Source organism: Heterodontus francisci, chromosome 31 (genome assembly GCF_036365525.1).
Source record: "Heterodontus francisci isolate sHetFra1 chromosome 31, sHetFra1.hap1, whole genome shotgun sequence".
Lineage (NCBI taxonomy): Eukaryota > Metazoa > Chordata > Chondrichthyes > Heterodontiformes > Heterodontidae > Heterodontus > Heterodontus francisci.
The window spans coordinates 11,537,251-11,554,414 of NC_090401.1; the positions used below are offsets into that span (position 1 = coordinate 11,537,251).

At 46.4% G+C, this 17,164-nt stretch overlaps 1 protein-coding gene across 4 annotated transcripts in view; it reads left to right on the forward strand.

Moving 5' to 3' along the window:
* Window positions 1-800: 800 nt before the first annotated feature.
* Window positions 801-17,164, forward strand: part of trit1 (tRNA isopentenyltransferase 1) — a 50,426-nt gene continuing 34,062 nt past the window's right edge. The window contains exons 1-4 of one of the 4 annotated variants that reach the window (XM_068011099.1): window positions 801-1,029; window positions 2,738-2,950; window positions 7,104-7,202; window positions 11,210-11,382. In XM_068011099.1, the coding sequence (XP_067867200.1) occupies window positions 892-1,029; window positions 2,738-2,950; window positions 7,104-7,202; window positions 11,210-11,382 (623 nt within the window). In that variant the 5' untranslated portion in view covers window positions 801-891. Of the gene's footprint in view, window positions 1,030-1,622; window positions 1,736-2,737; window positions 2,951-7,103; window positions 7,203-11,209; window positions 11,383-17,164 lie in introns of those variants that run through there. The other 3 variants (XM_068011100.1, XM_068011101.1, XM_068011102.1) reach the window with 3 other exon arrangements.

Genomic DNA, 17,164 nt, shown 5'->3' on the forward strand with positions numbered 1-17,164 from the left:
CCCTAAATTCTATCTGCAGGCCACCACCCCTTTTTCTACCCATGTCATTGGTACTGATATGGTCCATGACTTCTGGCAAGTCACCCTCCCCCCTCAGAGTGCTCTGTAGCTGCTCAGTGACATCTTTGATCCTGGCACCAGGAAGGCAACATTCTGGGTTTGCATCTGCAGCTGCAAAATCTCCTGTCTGTTCCCCTAACTAAAGAATCCCCTATCACTATTGCTTTCCCAATCTTCCTCCTACCCCACCCCTGTACAGTGAGCCACCCGCGGTGCCATGGACTTAGCTCTGGCAGCACTCCCCAAATGAACCATCACTCTCACCAGTATTCAGAACTGAATATTAGCTGGAGAGCGGGATCTACTCAGCCGACTCCTCCACTACCTGGTGGTCACCCATTCCATCTCTGCCTGCACTCTCTTTAGCTACAAGGTGACCACCTCTAGAAACATGCTACCCACATAGCTCTCAGCCTCACAAATCCACCACAGTGATGTCAGCTGCTGCTCAGGTTCCAAAACCTGGAGTTCAAGTTGCTCCAGCTCATGACACTTTGTGCCCATATTGTTGTCCAGGACATGAGAAGAATCCAGGAGCTCCCACATGGAACAGGACATGCATTCCACAGGACTGAGTTGCCCTTCCTCTATTTATCAACTAGATTTTTAACAGAAATTAAGATTAAAAAACTCACCAATTATCATCTATTTTATACTAACTTACCATGACTCCATGTCTTATATCTGCCACTTGTCCCCTGTATCTCACTCCCATTTTAGCCCCACCCAGGTATCCTGGGCCCGCGTGCCCCCTACATCCGGTCCCCCGGTGTCCCCTATATCCGGTCCCCCCCGAGCCACAGCCCGGTTGTTTCTGTCCCCCCGTCTCCCATGGCTGGGATGCAGCCGCTGGGTCGCTCGGTGCCGTTGGTTGTGGTTCTTGGGGCCACCGGGACCGGGAAGTCGCGGCTGGCGCTGGAGCTGGGCCGCCGGTTCCGCGGGGAGATCGTCAGCGCCGACTCGATGCAGGTAGCGGGAGGCCGGGGATTGGGGCCTGGGCGCCGCTGGCAGTCTGTCAGCAGCCCGGGGGGGAGGGTGGTTGAGCTCCCGGTCCCTGTCTCCCAGGCCCAGCCGCTCGGAGCGGAGCTGCTGCTTTTCAGCCTGTGCTCATTGAGGCTCCAGACATCGGTTAAACATCTTGTGTCTTGGATCTTTCACCGCCCTGACCAGGTCCTTTAGCCGGGCAGCTGTGAACCCTGGCAAAGCCCCTCCTTGTGTAGGAGTCAGGCTCCATCAGACCCAGTGGGACAGACAGAACCTCAACAAAGAAAATAAACCTTCAACCCAACCCCCAAATTCAGCTCTGAAGAAGGGTCACAGACCTGAAACATTAACTCTGCTTCTCTCTCCACAGATGCTGCCTGACCTGCTGAGTATTTCCAGCATTTCTTGTTTTTATTTACCCCAAACTCACTGGGTAAATATGGGGAACAGCAGCTCTCACCTGACTCTACTCTCCAGTGAACCCCTGCTCTCTGGCATGGCTATCAAGTCCACATTTCAAATACATTCGTGTCCAGCTGAACGCTACTATAATCATTATCACTGGTTTGCCTTTAGTGACACCAGCTCCTTGTCTGCCTGAGCTTGCAAACATCGCACCAACACACCTACACTGCAAATATGCAGTCTCCAGAGAATCCAACCACGATACCTGCAAAGAGTGCTGATCCAGGTGAGGTTGACCAAAACGTCTGAGATCTAGAACACCATTTTTGGACTGTTACTGAAGTCTTTCACTGATCTCCCCTCGACCTTTGACTGGATAGCATAATGCTTGGAAGAACTGCAACATACTAGATAGATTCCTTATACAGGCCCCACAGTCCAACCTGAAGGATCAAACCTTCTTCGCAGCGAGCAGACCACCATTAACTACCTCAGAACCTGACATGGTAGATGCTCAACTTCTCCATAGATAGATTAAAGCATCCCCATCACGTGAGTGCGGAGCTCCTGATCAGACCCTGGAACACATCATGGAACACTGCCCTCAGTGGAAATTCACAGGCAGCCAACAAGATATCTAAGAGCAAAATACTGTGGATCCTGGAAATCTGAAATAAAAACTGAAAATGCGGGGAATATAGAGCGAGTCTGGCAGCTTCTGTGGAGAGAGAAACTGAGCTAAATGTTTCAGTTCTGATGCAAGGTCATTGAGCTGAAATGTTAACGTTGCTTCTCTCTCCACAGATGCTGCCAGACCTGCTCTATATTTCAGTTTTTATTACAAGCTATCCACACTGTTATTCTGGAAGCTTTGGCCTGGCAATCTAACTTAGATGTGATGTTTGAGGTAGCTTTTCTGTTGCCACCAGTTTAAGGAACATACAAATTAGGAGCGGGAGTAGGCCACTCGGCCCCTCGTGCCTGCTCCACCATTCAATAAGTTCATGACTGAACTGATTACACCACATTACCAACTACTCCCGGTAACCTTTCACCCCCTTGCTTATCGAGAATCTATCTACCTCTGCCTTGAAAATATTCAAAGACTCTGCTTCCACTGCCTTTTGAGGAAGAGAGTTCGAAAGACGCACGATCCTCTGAGAGAAAACATTTCTCCTCATCTCTGTCTTAAATGGGTGACCCCTTATTTTGAAATTGTGTCCCATTGTTCTAGACTCACCAACCAGGGAAACAAATAAGTTGTATCTACCCTGTCTATCCCTTTAAGTATTTTGTAGGTAGCAAATCTCAAATGAGCTGGAGCCCAGTGATGATGATGACATTGATGTGTGCACGACAGGTTTACAAAGGTTTGGACATCATCACAAACAAAGTGACTCGCGAGGAGCAACAACTGTGCACTCACCACATGATCAGCTTCCTTGATCCCCTGGTCTCCTCCTACTCTGTCGTCGACTTCAGGAATAAGGCGCTGTCTGTAATATCCTTTCATCCTGTACAGGGTGTGTGTTGGATATCAGTCCGTAATGGGGCAGGGGGGGTTGTGATTTCAGTCTGTATTGGGGGGCGGTTGTGATTTCAGTCTGTATTGGCGAATGGGTGTTGTGATTTCAGTCTGTATTGGCGGATGGATGTTGTGATTTCAGTCTGTATTGGGGGGGTGTTATTTCAGTCTGTATTGGGGGGTGTTGTGATTTCGGTCTGTATTGGCGGATGGATGTTGTGATTTCAGTCTGTATTGGCGGATGGGTGTTGTGATTTCAGTCTGTATTGGGGGGGGTGTTATTTCAGTCTGTATTGGGGGGTGTTGTGATTTCGGTCTGTATTGGCGGATGGATGTTGTGATTTCAGTCTGTATTGGCGGATGGGTGTTGTGATTTCAGTCTGTATTGGGGGGGTGTTATTTCAGTCTGTATTGGGGGGTGTTGTGATTTCAGTCTGTATTGGCGGATGGATGTTGTGATTTCAGTCTGTATTGGCGGATGGGTGTTGTGATTTCAGTCTGTATTGGGGGGGGGTTGTGATTTCAGTCTGTATTGGGGGGGTGTTGTGATTTCAGTCTGTAGAGGGGGGGTGTTGTGATTTCAGTCAGTATTGGGGGGGATTGTGATTTCAGTCTGTATTGGGGGGGGTGTTGTGATTTCAGTCTGTATTGGAGGGGGGGTGTTGTGATTTCAGTCTGTATTGGGGGGGGGTGTTGTGATTTCAGTCTGTGTTGGGGGGGGTGTTGTGATTTCAGTCTGTGTTGGGGGGGGTGTTGTGATTTCAGTCTGTGTTGGGGGGGTGTTGTGATTTCAGTCTGTGTTGGGGGGGTGTTGTGATTTCAGTCTGTGTTGGGGGGGTGTTGTGATTTCAGTCTGTATTGGGGGGGTGTTGTGATTTCAGTCTGTATTGGGAGGGATGTTGTGATTTCAGTCTGTATTGGGGGATTTGTTGTGATTTCAGTCTGTGTTGGGAGGGATGTTGTGATTTCAGTCTGTGTTGGGAGGGATGTTGTGATTTCAGTCTGTATTGAGGGGGGATGTTGTGATTTCAGTCTGTATTGGGGGATTTGTTGTGATTTCAGTCTGTATTGGGGGGGTATTGTGATTTCAGTCTGTATTGGGGGGGGATGTTGTGATTTCAGTCTGTATTGGGGGGGGGTGTTGTGATTTCAGTCTGTATTGGGGGATTTGTTGTGATTTCAGTCTGTATTAGGAGGGATGTTGTGATTTCAGTCTGTATTGGGGGGGGATGTTGTGATTTCAGTCTGTATTGGGGGGATTTGTTGTGATTTCAGTCTGTATTGGGGGATTTGTTGTGATTTCAATCTGTATTGGGGGATTTGTTGTGATTTCAGTCTGTATTGGGGGGTATTGTGATACAACAACTTGTATTTATCTCTCAGTATTGGCATAGTAAAATGTACTGAGTCACTTCACAGGAGTGTTCGCAACCAAATTTGACACCGAGCAACATGAGATATTAGGGTAGGTGACCAAAAGCTGTGTAAGAGAGCTAGGTTTTATGGAAAGTCTTAATGGGAGAGAGAGAGTTTGAGAGGAGGAGTGGTTTAGGGAGAGGATTCCTGAGCTTAGGGCCTCGGTAGCTGACTGCATAGCTGCCAATGGTGGAGCGATGAAAATCAGCTGTGTGCAAATGGCCCGAGTTGGAGGAGGTATCTTGGGAGGGTGTGCGGCTGGAGTAAATTACAGTGATAAGGGTCGAGAGGTACTGGTGAGGTAGAGTCTGTTGTGATTATTCTACATGTGGAACCTGATGTGTTTTCAGATGATATCAATGAAGGTAGCAAATAGATGAGAAATTTCAGGTGATTCTGTGGCCACAGCTGGATAGGTGAGATAGGAAGCAGATGAGGGCAGTCCCACCAGCTGGACAAAGGCTAACATAAGAAATAGGAGCAGAAGTATAGCAAACAAGCCACTCGAGCTTGCTCTGCCATTCAATACAATCATGGCTGATCTTCTGCTTCAACTCTGCTTTCCTGCCCGCTCCCCATATCCCTGGATTCCCAGAGAAACCAAATATCTGTCTGTCTATCTCAGCTCCACGATGGAGCATCCACAACCCTCTGGATGGAGAATTCCAAGAATTCAAAACCCTCTGAGTGAAGATGTTTGCCCTCATCTCAGTCCTAAATGATTGACCCCTTATCCTAAGACTGAGCTCCCGGGTTCTAGTTTCCCCAGCCAGGGGAAACAACCTTTTGATGTCTACCCTGTCAAGCCCCTTCAGCATCTTGTACATATCAAAGAGATCACCTCTCAACCTTCTATACTCCAGGCCCAATTTACTCAGCATCTCATCATAGGACAACACTCTCATCCCAGAGAACATTTAATGATCATTCATTGTACCACCTAAAATGCAAGTATATCCTTCCTTAGGCATGGAGACCAAAACTGCACACAGTACTCCAACTGTGGTCTCATCAAAGCCCTATATAACTGTCGCCTTATTCTTGTACTCTAATCCCCTTGCAATAAAGGCCAGCATGACATTTGCCTTCCTAATTGCTTGCTGTACCTACTTGATAATTTTCTGTGTTCCTTGTACAAGTACACCCAAGTCTCTCTCAACATCAATGTTTACAAGTTTCAAGCCTTTTTAAAAAAAAAAATCTGCTTTTCAATTCTTATTGCCAAAGTGAATAACCTCACGCTTACTCACATTATACTCCATCTGCCACCTTGTTGCCCACTCACTTAACCTGTCTATATCTCTTCGCAACCTCTCTATGTCCTCACAGCTTACATTCCCACCTAGCTTCGTATTGTCAGCAAACTAAGAAAAGCATTAGAGGAAAATGGTGTGGTCAACCCACTCAAAGGCTGTAAACGAGTTGGAAGGATAAGATGAGATAGTTTACCTTTGTTACAGTCCTAGGATGTCGTTTTTGACTTTGATGAGGCTCACTTCCATACCATGGTAGGGACAAAAACCTGATTGGAGGAATTCAAACATGGAGTTGCAGGAAGGATGAGCAGGGATTTGGAAGGTGACAACATGTTCTAGGATATGGAGTGGAAAAGGTGGTTGGAAATGGGATGTAATTTGCCAGGCCAGAGGGGTCAAGGGTTTTTTTTTTCCAGGAGAGGGGTGCTGTTGAGAGAATTGGACAGTACTTAAGGAGAGGGAACTGTTAACAATATCAGCTAACACTGGGGCCAGCGGGGGATGTTCGATGGTCAGCTGTTAATAATAGCGTCAAGGGAGCATGAGGTTGGTCTCATGGTCAAGATGAACTTGGAACGGGCATGACAGGAGATAGGAGAGAAACTGGAGAATGATGCAAGTCCGAGGTTAGGTCAAGGGGCCATCCTTGGGGAAGTTAGGCTTGGCGGACTAGAGGAAGGAGGGGAAGTAGCAGAGGCAGCTGAACTGATGGTCTCAATCAGTGACTAGAAAGTCTATGAGCTCATAGCACTTGTTGAAGGTGAGGGTGGGAGAGGATTTAAGAAGGCGGTGAAGTCGGGCTTTATCTTTGCATTCCAGGATGACCGTGGAAGAATGAGCAGTCTTGGCAGAGGGAAGCAGGACTCATTATGATTTTATCCATGGCTAGAAAGAAACACAAAATAAGATTTGCAGGTTGTGAGATCAGAAACCAGTGAGAGGAGATGAGGTGAGCTGAAATCAGTTCACTAGGTCTGTGCTCCGTTTTGGTGTTGAAGCTGAGATTGCAGACACTGCCTGATTCATTGGCTTTGGTTTTTCCTGACAGTCACTTGAACAATGTTGTCTTGTAGTTTGTACCTAGTTTTCTCCTGAAGTGCTGACTCACAAGATAAGTTCAAATGAGGAAAACCTTTTGGCAGACAGTGTCTCAGGTTTTAATTTGAAAGATGACATCTCTGACAGTGCAGCACTCCCTTAATGCTGGAGTGGGCTGGAGCCTTTTGACGCGGGCGAGAGTGCTACCAACTGACCTGATTCTCCTCCAGTGTTGGTGTATTTTTAATGATACAATCCTGCACGTTGCCTCTACTGAGCTGTGCTCCCTGGCTTGGAAAGAGACCATGTTATCCATTGAGCTCAAACCTATCCATCACCAAAGCCTTGTGCATTTTAATGTTCAGGTTGAATGCAGTCCTCAAACTTTTAAACAGTTGAAATCTTCATTAACTTCATACATTGAAGATATCATTGACAGACAGAAGATCCCAATTATTGTGGGAGGAACCAATTACTACATCGAGTCGCTGCTTTGGAAAGTGCTGGTGGACACGAAGGTACTGGGGAGGGTCTCATTGAGCCTTATATAGTGGCTCATCAACCACAAATCAACAGAGTAGAGAGTTTCACTGAACATTATATCACAGTGAGTGGGTTACCGGGTATTCTATCGCAAGGAGGGTGGGCTACTGGGTATCGTATTTCAGGGAGGGTGGGCTACTGGGTATTGTATTTCAGGGAGGGTGGGCTACTGGGTATTGTATTGCAGAGAGGGTGGGTTATGGGGGCTTGTGCCAAAATTGGGGCAGCTGTCCCACAGACTAGTCAAGCAACAGCCTGACATAGTCATACTCACAGAATCATACCTTACAATGTCCCATACACCACCATCACCATCCCTGGGTACATCCTGTCCCACGGGCAGGTCAGACCCACCAGCACAGTCGGGAAGGAGTTGCCCTGGGAGTCCTCAACATTGACTCTGGACACCATAAAGTCTATGACACCAGGTCAAAAATGGACAAGGAAACCTCCTGCTGATTACCACCTACCACCACCCACACTACCCCCGCCCCCCTCTGCTGATGAATCAGTGCTTCTCCATGCTGAACACCAATTGGAAGAATCAGAGGGTGGCATGGGCACCGAATGTACTCTGGGTGGGGGACTTCAATGTCCATCACCAAGAGTGGCTCGGTAGCACCACTACTGACTGAGCTGGCGAGTCGTAAAGAACATAGCTGCCAGACTGAGTCTGCGGCAGATGGTGAGGGAACCATCAAGAGGGAAAAACCTAAAATAAAAGCAAAATACTGTAGATGCTGGAAATCTGACACAAAACAAAAAGTGCTGGAAATACTCAGCAGGTCAAGCAGCGTCTGTGGAGAGAGAAGCAAAGTTAGCATTTCAGGTCTGTGACCTTTCATCAGAACTGGCAAAGATTAGAAAAGAATTGGGTTTTACGCAAGTGAAGGGGAGGGGTGTGGTGGAGAGAACAAAGGGGAAAGTTTTTGATAGGGCAAAGGGAGATTAAATAACAAACTTGTCCTGGGACAAAGGCAAAGTGTGTGTTAATGCTTGTGGTGAAAGACAAAGCATAGTGCCAGAGAAAGTGTTAATGGTAGAATAATGAAGGAAAAACCGACTTAACCTCGTCCTCACTAATCTACCTGTCGCAGATGCATCTGTCGATGACTGTATTGGCAGGAGTGACCACTGCACAGTCCCATCTTCACATTGAGGATACCCACCATCGTGTTGTGTGGCACTGCCACTGTGCTAAATGGGATAGATTTCAAACAGATCTTGCAACATGAAACTGTGCATCCATGAGGCGCTGTGGGCCATCAGCAACAGCAGAATTGTATTCAACCACAATCTGTAACCTCATGGCCTGGCATATCCCCCACTCTACCATTACCATCAAGCCGGGGGGCCAACCCTGGTTCAATGAAGAGTGCAGGAGGGCATGCCAGGGGCAGCACCAGGCATAGCTCAAAATGAGGTGTCAACCTGGTGACTCTACAACACAGGACTACTTGCATGCCAAACAGTGGAAGCAGCATGCGATAGAGCTAAGCGATCCCATAACCAACGGATCAGATCTAAGCACTGCAGTGCTGCCACATCCAGTCGTGAATGGTGGTGGACAATTAAAGGACTAACAGGAGGAGGAGGCTCCACAAATATCCCCATCCTCAATGATGGGGAAGCCCAGCACATCAGTGCAAAGGACAAGGCTTCAGCATTTGCACCCATCTACAGCCAGAAGTGCCGAGTGGATGATCCATCATGGCCTCCTGCTGAGGTCTTCAGCATCACAGATGCCAATCTTCAGCCAGTCCGATTCACTCCATGTGATATCTGGAAACGGCTGACGGCACTGGATACTACAAAGGCTATGGTCCCTGACAACATTTCGGCAATAGTACTGAAGATTTGTGCTCCAGAACTAGCTGCGCCCCTAACCAAGCTGTTCTAGTATAGCTACTTTACTGGCATCTACCCGGCAATCTGGAAAATTGCCCAGGTATGTCCTGTGCACAAAAGGCAGGACAAGTCCAACTGGGCCAATTACCACCCCGTTAGTCTACTGTCAATCATCAGTAAAGTAATGGAAGGTGTCGTCAACAGTGTGATCAAGTGGCACTTGCTTAGCAATAACTTGCTCACTGACGCTCAGTTTGGGTTCCGCCAGGGCCACATCGCTCCCAACCTCATTACAGCCAATGTCCAAATATGGACAAAAGAGCTGTATTCCAGAGGTGAGGTCAGAGTGACTGCCCTTGACATTAAGGCAGCATTTGACCGAGTATGACTTCAAGGAGCTCGAGCAATGGGAATCCGGGGGCAAACTCTCCTCTGGTTGGAGTCATATCTAGCACAAAGGAAGATGGTTGTGGTTATTGGAGGTCAATCATCTCAGTCCCTTGACATCACTGCAGGAGTTCCTCAGGGTAGTGTCCTGGGCCCAACCATCTTCAGCTGTTTCATCAATGACCTTCCCTCGATTATCAGATCAGAAGTGGGGATATTCGCCGATGAATGCGCAATGTTCACCATTCACGCCTCCTCAGATACTGGAGCAGCTCATGTCCAGATACAACAAGACCTGGGCGACATCCAGGCTTGGGCTGATAAGTGGCAAGTAATAATCATGCCACACATGTGCCAGGCACTTATCATCTCAAACAAGAGAGAATTTAACCATTTCCCCTTGATGTTCAATGGTATTACCATCTCAGAATCTTCCACTATCAACGTCCTGGGTGTTAGCATTACCAGAAACTGAACTGGACCAGCCACAAAAATGTTGTGGCTACAAGAACAGGTCTGAGGCTAGGAATTCTGCAGCGAGTAACTCACACCTGTCACCCCAATGCCCGTCCACCATCTACACTGCACAAGTCGGGAATGTGATGGAATACTCCCCACTTGCCTGGATGGGTGCAGCTCCAACAACACTCAAGAAGCTCATACCATCCAGGACAAAGCAGCCCGTTTGATTGGCACCCCGTCCACTACCTTCAACATTCACTCCCTTCACCACCGATGCACAGTGGCAGCAGTGTGCATCATCTCCAAGATGCACTGCAGCAACTCGCCAAGGCTGCTGTGACAGCACCTTTCAAACCTGCGACCTCTACCACCTAGAAGATCAAGGGCAGCAGATGCATGGGGACACCACCACCTGCAAGTTCCCCTCCAAGCCACACACCATCCTGACTTGGATCTTATCGCCGTTCCTTCACTGTCGCTGGATCAAAATCCTGGAACTCCCTTCCTAACAGCACTGTGGGTGTACTCACATCCCAAGGACTGCAGTGGTTCAAGAAGGCAACTCGCCACCATCAGCTCAAGGGCAATTAGGGATGGGTAATAAATGCTGGCCTAGCCAGTGACGCTCACATCCCGCAAGCGAATTTAAAAAAAAAAGGGAGAGTGGGTTATTGGATATAGTATCACAGAGTGGGTGGGTTACTGGATATTGTATCACGTAATAGCAAGGAAGGAACTCACTGCCCACTGTAAAAACATTTCAGGAGAATGACATGCTGTAGGCTGAAGGAGAGAATGCAATTAATCTTCTAATTAAGATGAACTACATATAAGGGGGAATGTAAAGCTTTTATTATTTTGTATTATGCAAAATGTAAGTAATACCAGCTGAGGTACGTGAATCTGATCATTACTTTAGATCTGTATTTTAAAAAAGAAACAGCTTAATCATTGATATGAAGCCTCCTCTCAACAAGTGTAACAGTGTGCCATTAAAGAGATTGGTTGAATATCCCGATCAGGAGTGCTGCTGTTGTATCCCCGTGTTACCTCTGCATAAGTAGATGTAGTGAAGTCCCATAATAGAATGGTGCTTTAATGACTTGTAGGAGTGACTGATGCTGCTGACCTTGTGAAGGGTTTTACTACAGCCCTGAATTTCTAACACTCTCTGACCCACTTCATAAGATTAAATTGTGGTACTCTGAATCTCACTTGTTGTGATTAATTTGTGTGACACTCTGTCACTTCATGTGGTTAATTGGTGCTATGCTTTGTGCTGCAGGAAGAGAAAGTTTGTTCTGCAACAGACAGGGCAGTTGGGAATCGAACATCTTCGCCCAACAGGAAGGAAGAGCTGGAAAAACTCAACTGTCAAGAACTCTACAAACGACTGGCTGAAGTTGATCCTGATATGGCAGAAAAATTACACCCACACGATAAACGCAAGGTGGCAAGGTCAGCTTAATCTGAGTGCCAGGTGTAGACTGAACATCATTACCTCTCCTTCATCGGATGGAGTTGACTTAACAATTGTCTAATTCAATCTAGTCCACATACTGTATTCTTGCTTCTTGTTGTCATTGAACTTCAAGACATTCCCTGCATTAGAGCTGACGCCAAGATACACACAAACTGCTTAGTACCAGATGGAGTGTCAGCAGTGGCTCAGTTGGTAGCACTCTCTAATGCCAGACTCAGAGGTTGTGGGTTCAAGTCTATCGCCAGAGATTTGAGAACGTAATCCAGGCTGATACTCCAGTGAGTACTGGGGAGTGCCGCACGCTCTGACATGCCCACTCTCAGATGCATCTAAAAGAGTTGTGGAACTCTCCCTGGTGTGCTGGTCAATGTTAATCCTTCAACCAACATTACTGCAATATCTAAAATAAGAGCAAAATACTGTGTATGCTGGAACTCTGAAATGAGAACGGAAAGTGCCTGTAATACTCAGCAGGTCTGGCAGCATCTGTGTAGAGAGAAATAGAGTTAACGTTTCTGGTCTGTGACCCTTCATCAGAACTGGCAAAGGTTGGAAATGCAACAGTCTTTGCGCAAGTGAAAGGGGGGGGGCGGAAGAAGAACAAAAGGGAAGGGTTCCGAAGAAGGGTCACTGACCCGAAACGTTAACTCTGCTTCTCTTTCCACAGATGCTGCCAGACCTGCTGAGTGAATCCAGCATTTCTTGTTTTTGTTTCAGATTTCCAGCATCCGCAGTATTTTGCTTTTATAACAAAAGGGAAGGACTGTGATAGGATGGAGGGCAGGAGCAATTAAATGACCAAGGTGTCACAGAATAAAAGGCAAATGGAGTGCTAAATAGCTGCAGTAAAAGACAAAGCATGAGTCCAGAGAGGGTGCTAATGACAGAATAATGAACAGCTCTGTGCGAAAGCAAAAACATGAAAAACAAGTTTAAGACTAGCACATGATTAAAAATAAATAATAAAAAAATGAAAATAATAAATGCATAAAAAATAATGGGACTCATGGTCTGAAATAATTGAACTCAATATTTAGTTCAGAGGGCTGTAGTGTGTCTAATTGGAAGATAAGTTGCTGTTCCTCAAGCTTGTACTAGAACACTGCAGCAGACTGAGGACAGAAACGTGAGCGTGAGAGCAGGGTGGTGAATTAAAATTGGAAGCAACCAGAAGTTCGGGGTAATGCTTGTGGACAGAGCGGAGGTGTTTCACAAAGCAGTCACTCAATCTGCATTTGGTCTCCCCAATGTAGAGGCAACCGCACAGCGAATACAGTATACTAAATTGAAAGTACAAGTAAATTGCTGCTTCCCCTGGAAGGAGTGTTTGGGGCTAAGAATGACGAGGAGAGAGGAGGTAAAAGAGCAGGTATTACACCTTCTGCAATTGCTTGGGAATCTGCCTTGGGAACGGGACGAGGTGCCCAGGTTGATTGAGGAGTGGAGCCAGGTGTCGCGGAGGGAATGCTTCACGTGCTAGTTTTCAACTTGTTTTTCATGTTTTTGCTTTTGTACAGAGCTGTTCATTATTCTGCCATTAGCACTGTCTCTGGACTCGTGCTTTGTCTTTCACTGGAACTATTTAGCACTCCATTTGCATTCTGTTCCATGACATCTCTGTCATTTAATCTCTCCTGCCCTTTGTCCTATCGCAAACCTTTTCTTTTGTTCTTCTTCCCGCTCCCCACTTTCACCTGCTCAAAGACTGTTACATTTCTAACTTTTTGCCAGTTCTGATGAAAGGTGACAGACCTGAAGCGTTAACTCTGTTTCTCTCTACACAGATGCTGCCAGACCTGCTGTGTATTACTGACACTTTCAGTTCTTATTACTGAAATATCTGGTCAGCACATTGCTGTCTGTGGGATTTTGCTGCATGCATTGTAACGGTGACTAAACCTAAAAATATTTAATTGGCTGTAAAGTGCTCATGAAGGGTGTTCAGCTGATGCCCGATCTACCTGGCATTCTTGTAACAAAGGAGATTTTGGGATAGAGGATATTCATGTTCATACTATTCTCTCCATGGTCTGAGACCAACTGCATCTTCACATGGGTTAAAGACCCACTCCAGAGACTTTGGACTGAGTTTTCTCAGCCCTGTGGAGACACAGGGTTGGAGGCAGGAGGACTGGGAAGCTAGGAGGGATCTGTGTCTGCTTGGCTCCCTGGCACTTTCCTGCCTCTGGGGTCAGCTGGGAACTGGGTTGGCTGCCCACTGCATGGAGGCGGGCAACCAATTTGTGCAACTGAGGCTCCACTTAGGAGTCATTTTGCAGCGGCGCTGGTATTTTACCAACATCAGAGAAGTCTCCCCGCCGTGTGCAGAGGCCACCAGCTGAATCGAGGCAACCACCTGGCAACAGGCCAGGGGCCATCAGAGTCAGAGGCTCCACACCCCAATGCCGGGGCTGTGGAGATCAAAGGCTGCAGCCCCATCCGTTAATAGTCCTGTGGAGTTGGCCCTACCAGCTTCATGCCTCTTTAATTGATCACTTGAACGCAGGTCTGACGTCTCTGCTCACACTCTGATTGGGCCTGCAGTCTTGGGAGCTCAGCCGCCATCCTTAATTAGATGATGAGCAGAGGCTGCCAATTAAGAGGACACCACTCAGAAGGCTGCGCCAGTGGGCACGCTGACGACAAGGGGGGGCTCGGGACCCCCATATGGGCCAACGTTGGGGTCCTGACGCTCGCTGGAAAATCCCGCCCTTCGAGCTCAAAATCTAGGCCAACCTGCTGTATAACGTTTCAACGAAGCTATAACCTTGACAGGTTATGGTCAAGCTGTCCTTTTTCCTGGAAGTGGTCCCAGGTAGGGCTGTAAGATCATACATAATTCTGGGACAGCCTGGTATTCAAAAAAAAATCAATCCTTGGATTTGAGCATTATTGCAAAGTTTGGTATTAATTACCATCGAGAATGTGGTGGTGAACTGCCTTCTCTTTGAACTGCTGCAGTGTGTGTGGTGAAGGTACTTCACACTGTGTTAGGTAGAGGGTTCCTGGATTTTGACCCAGTGACCGTGAAGCAACGGGTGATCTATGTCCAAGTCAGGGTGGTGTGTGATTTGGAGGGAACATGGAGGTGGTGGCGTTGCTATGCATCTGTCCCTCTTGTCCTAGTCAAGGAAGCCTTGACGAGTTGCTGTGTGACATCTTGTCGATGGTAATGGAGGGAGTGAATGTTTAAGGTGGTAGATCAAGTGGACTGCTTTGTCCTGGATGGTGTTGAGCTTCTTGAGTGTTGTTGGTGCTGCACTCATCCAGGCAAGTGGAGAGTATTCCATCACACTCCTGACTTGTGCTTGGGAACTCTTCGTTAAGGTGGGTTTCTTTGGCTATGTCTAAGTACAAGAGTCTGTCCGTTTACACATGAGTGTCAACAGCAAAGTCCAAGTCTAATGGAACATTTCAAATGTAAGGACATCTGTCTGCCATGCTTCCTCTGATGCTGCTCCTCCAGGACCAACAAATACAAAGATATAAAAGCAAAATACTGCGGATGCTGGAAATCTGAAACAAAAACAAGAAATGCTGGAATCACTCAGCAGGTCTGGCAGCATCTGTGGAAAGAGAAGCAGAGTTAACGTTTCGGGTCAGTGACCCTTCTTCGGAACAAAGATATTGTTGTCTGTAAGGTCACTCATAGCTCCTCGTAGATCAGTGCAATAACTGTTCCCTGAACAATCAGGTGTAGATAACAGGTGCAGTACAGTTGTAAGAAACTATTCAAGTGTCTCTCCCTCCTTTTGTTCAGCAGCAATATAGCAGAGAAACTGTGACTTACAAATACATTAAAAACAACAATGTACCTTTAAGAGCAGGGACCCCACAGAAGGAAAGAGGCTTCCTTTGTGATGATTGTATTATAACACGTGCTGTTCAAGTGCTGCATATGATTTATGGGGACGTCTGTTGCTTTAGAATCAGCTCTGAGTGAGTCCAACTGCTGCCTGAGGCGATTCCAGTCAGCGCTACAGGTGCTGAATTACATGGAATTTACAGCACAGAAACAGGCCATTTAGCCCAACTTATCCAAATTGGTGTTTATGCTCCACAAGAGCCTCTTCCAGCTCCTTCTCATCTCACTGTATCAGCGTATCCTATTCTCCCGTCACTCATGTACTTACCTCTTGTTCTCCTTAAATGCATCTGTGCTATTCACCTCAACTACTCCTTTGTGGTAGCAAGTTCAATGTTCATTTTAAGACCTCCATGGGGTCAACCCTCAGCTTTCTCTTTCCTATACAGCGCCCCAGTCTCTTTGTCGTTCCTGATTGTTATAACCTCTCAGTTCTGCTGTCATACCTGTGAATTTGTGCTCATTTTGCAGTGCCACTATCTTTTTTATGATATGGAGACCAGAACTGTGCACAGTTCACACTATCCACACTCGTACTCTGCTGATTAGGCAATATAACTCTATCTTATTTGTTGATTCCTGGTTTGCAATGACTGGATCACTTATCACTCCCAACCTCTTTCAGCCACTTCCCTCACTTGCTATACACCATTCATTAAAAATATTCCCCGTGTTTTCCTCCAGTGTGTATATCTTACCTGTATTAAATTTTATTTCCATAATTCTGCTCATTAGGTTTGTCCCCTTGCGTGTGGGACCATTCTTCTTGTCCTGTGCACTCTCTCCAGTGCATGTATGTTCCTTTGGAAATTTGGCAGTCAGAATTAAGTGCAATAGTCCAGGTGAGGTCTAGCCAGAGAATTATAAAACTGAGCCTAACCTGTAGGCTGTACATTGTCCACTGTTCTCATTACCGATCCCAACATTCGATTTCTTATTGCTTCTCCACATCATCTCAACAGTGAACGTGAAGAATCTGTTGTTCCAAATCCTTTCAAATTCTCCCTCTGCTGATTTTACTCTCTTTGCAGTGTACCTACAACACTCATTTTTGCTCAATATAGATTTATATTTGTCAGTATTAAATGAAATCTGGCATTCTTCTGCTGCATTCCATAGCAGATTTAAATCCACCATATCATTGAATGCCTTCTCTTACCTCACACTCTCCAATCCAAACCTTCTGTTAATTATTTCTTAAATGATTCCAATGTACATGACGTCTCTACTCCATCCAATAGTCCAATGTATCATCAGTTTTATGTGAAGAATTTGCTACTAACAGTCTGTAATTATGTTTTGCTAGTTTGGACCATGTCTGTTTATTCTACTCCTGTTTTTAATGCTATTGATTGAGAGATAAATATTGACTAGGACACCGGGAGAACTCTTCTACATTTGAGCAGGCAGACGAGTCCTCATGCGAAAGATGGCACCTGCGACAGTGCAGCACTCCCTCAGTAATGTACTGAAGTGTCAGCCTTGTTTTATGTACTTGTCTCCTGGAGTGGGATTGAACCCACAGACATCTGACTTTGGCTCGTCGCCAACCCTCTTGCCCCAATCATATTTTGACACATGGCAGTGATGCAGTCTCTGTGTATTTCTCTTAGATTACAATACGATAGTATAGGGATGTAGCATGGCAGACTGCTGAAGTGAACGTTTTAAATCCAGTGGTGTGAAACAGCTGCTCTACATGGCTGAGCTGTAAATTGCAGTTAATTATTTGGCTCAGGGACTTAGATCTTGCTAACTTCAGCTGACTGTTGCTAGTCAACACGACAGGCAAATTATCATCATAAAAACCAAGAGAAAAGCCCATTTTACTAAATTGTACATTGAATTTAGAATCATAGAATGGTTACAGCACAGAACGAGGCCATTCGGTC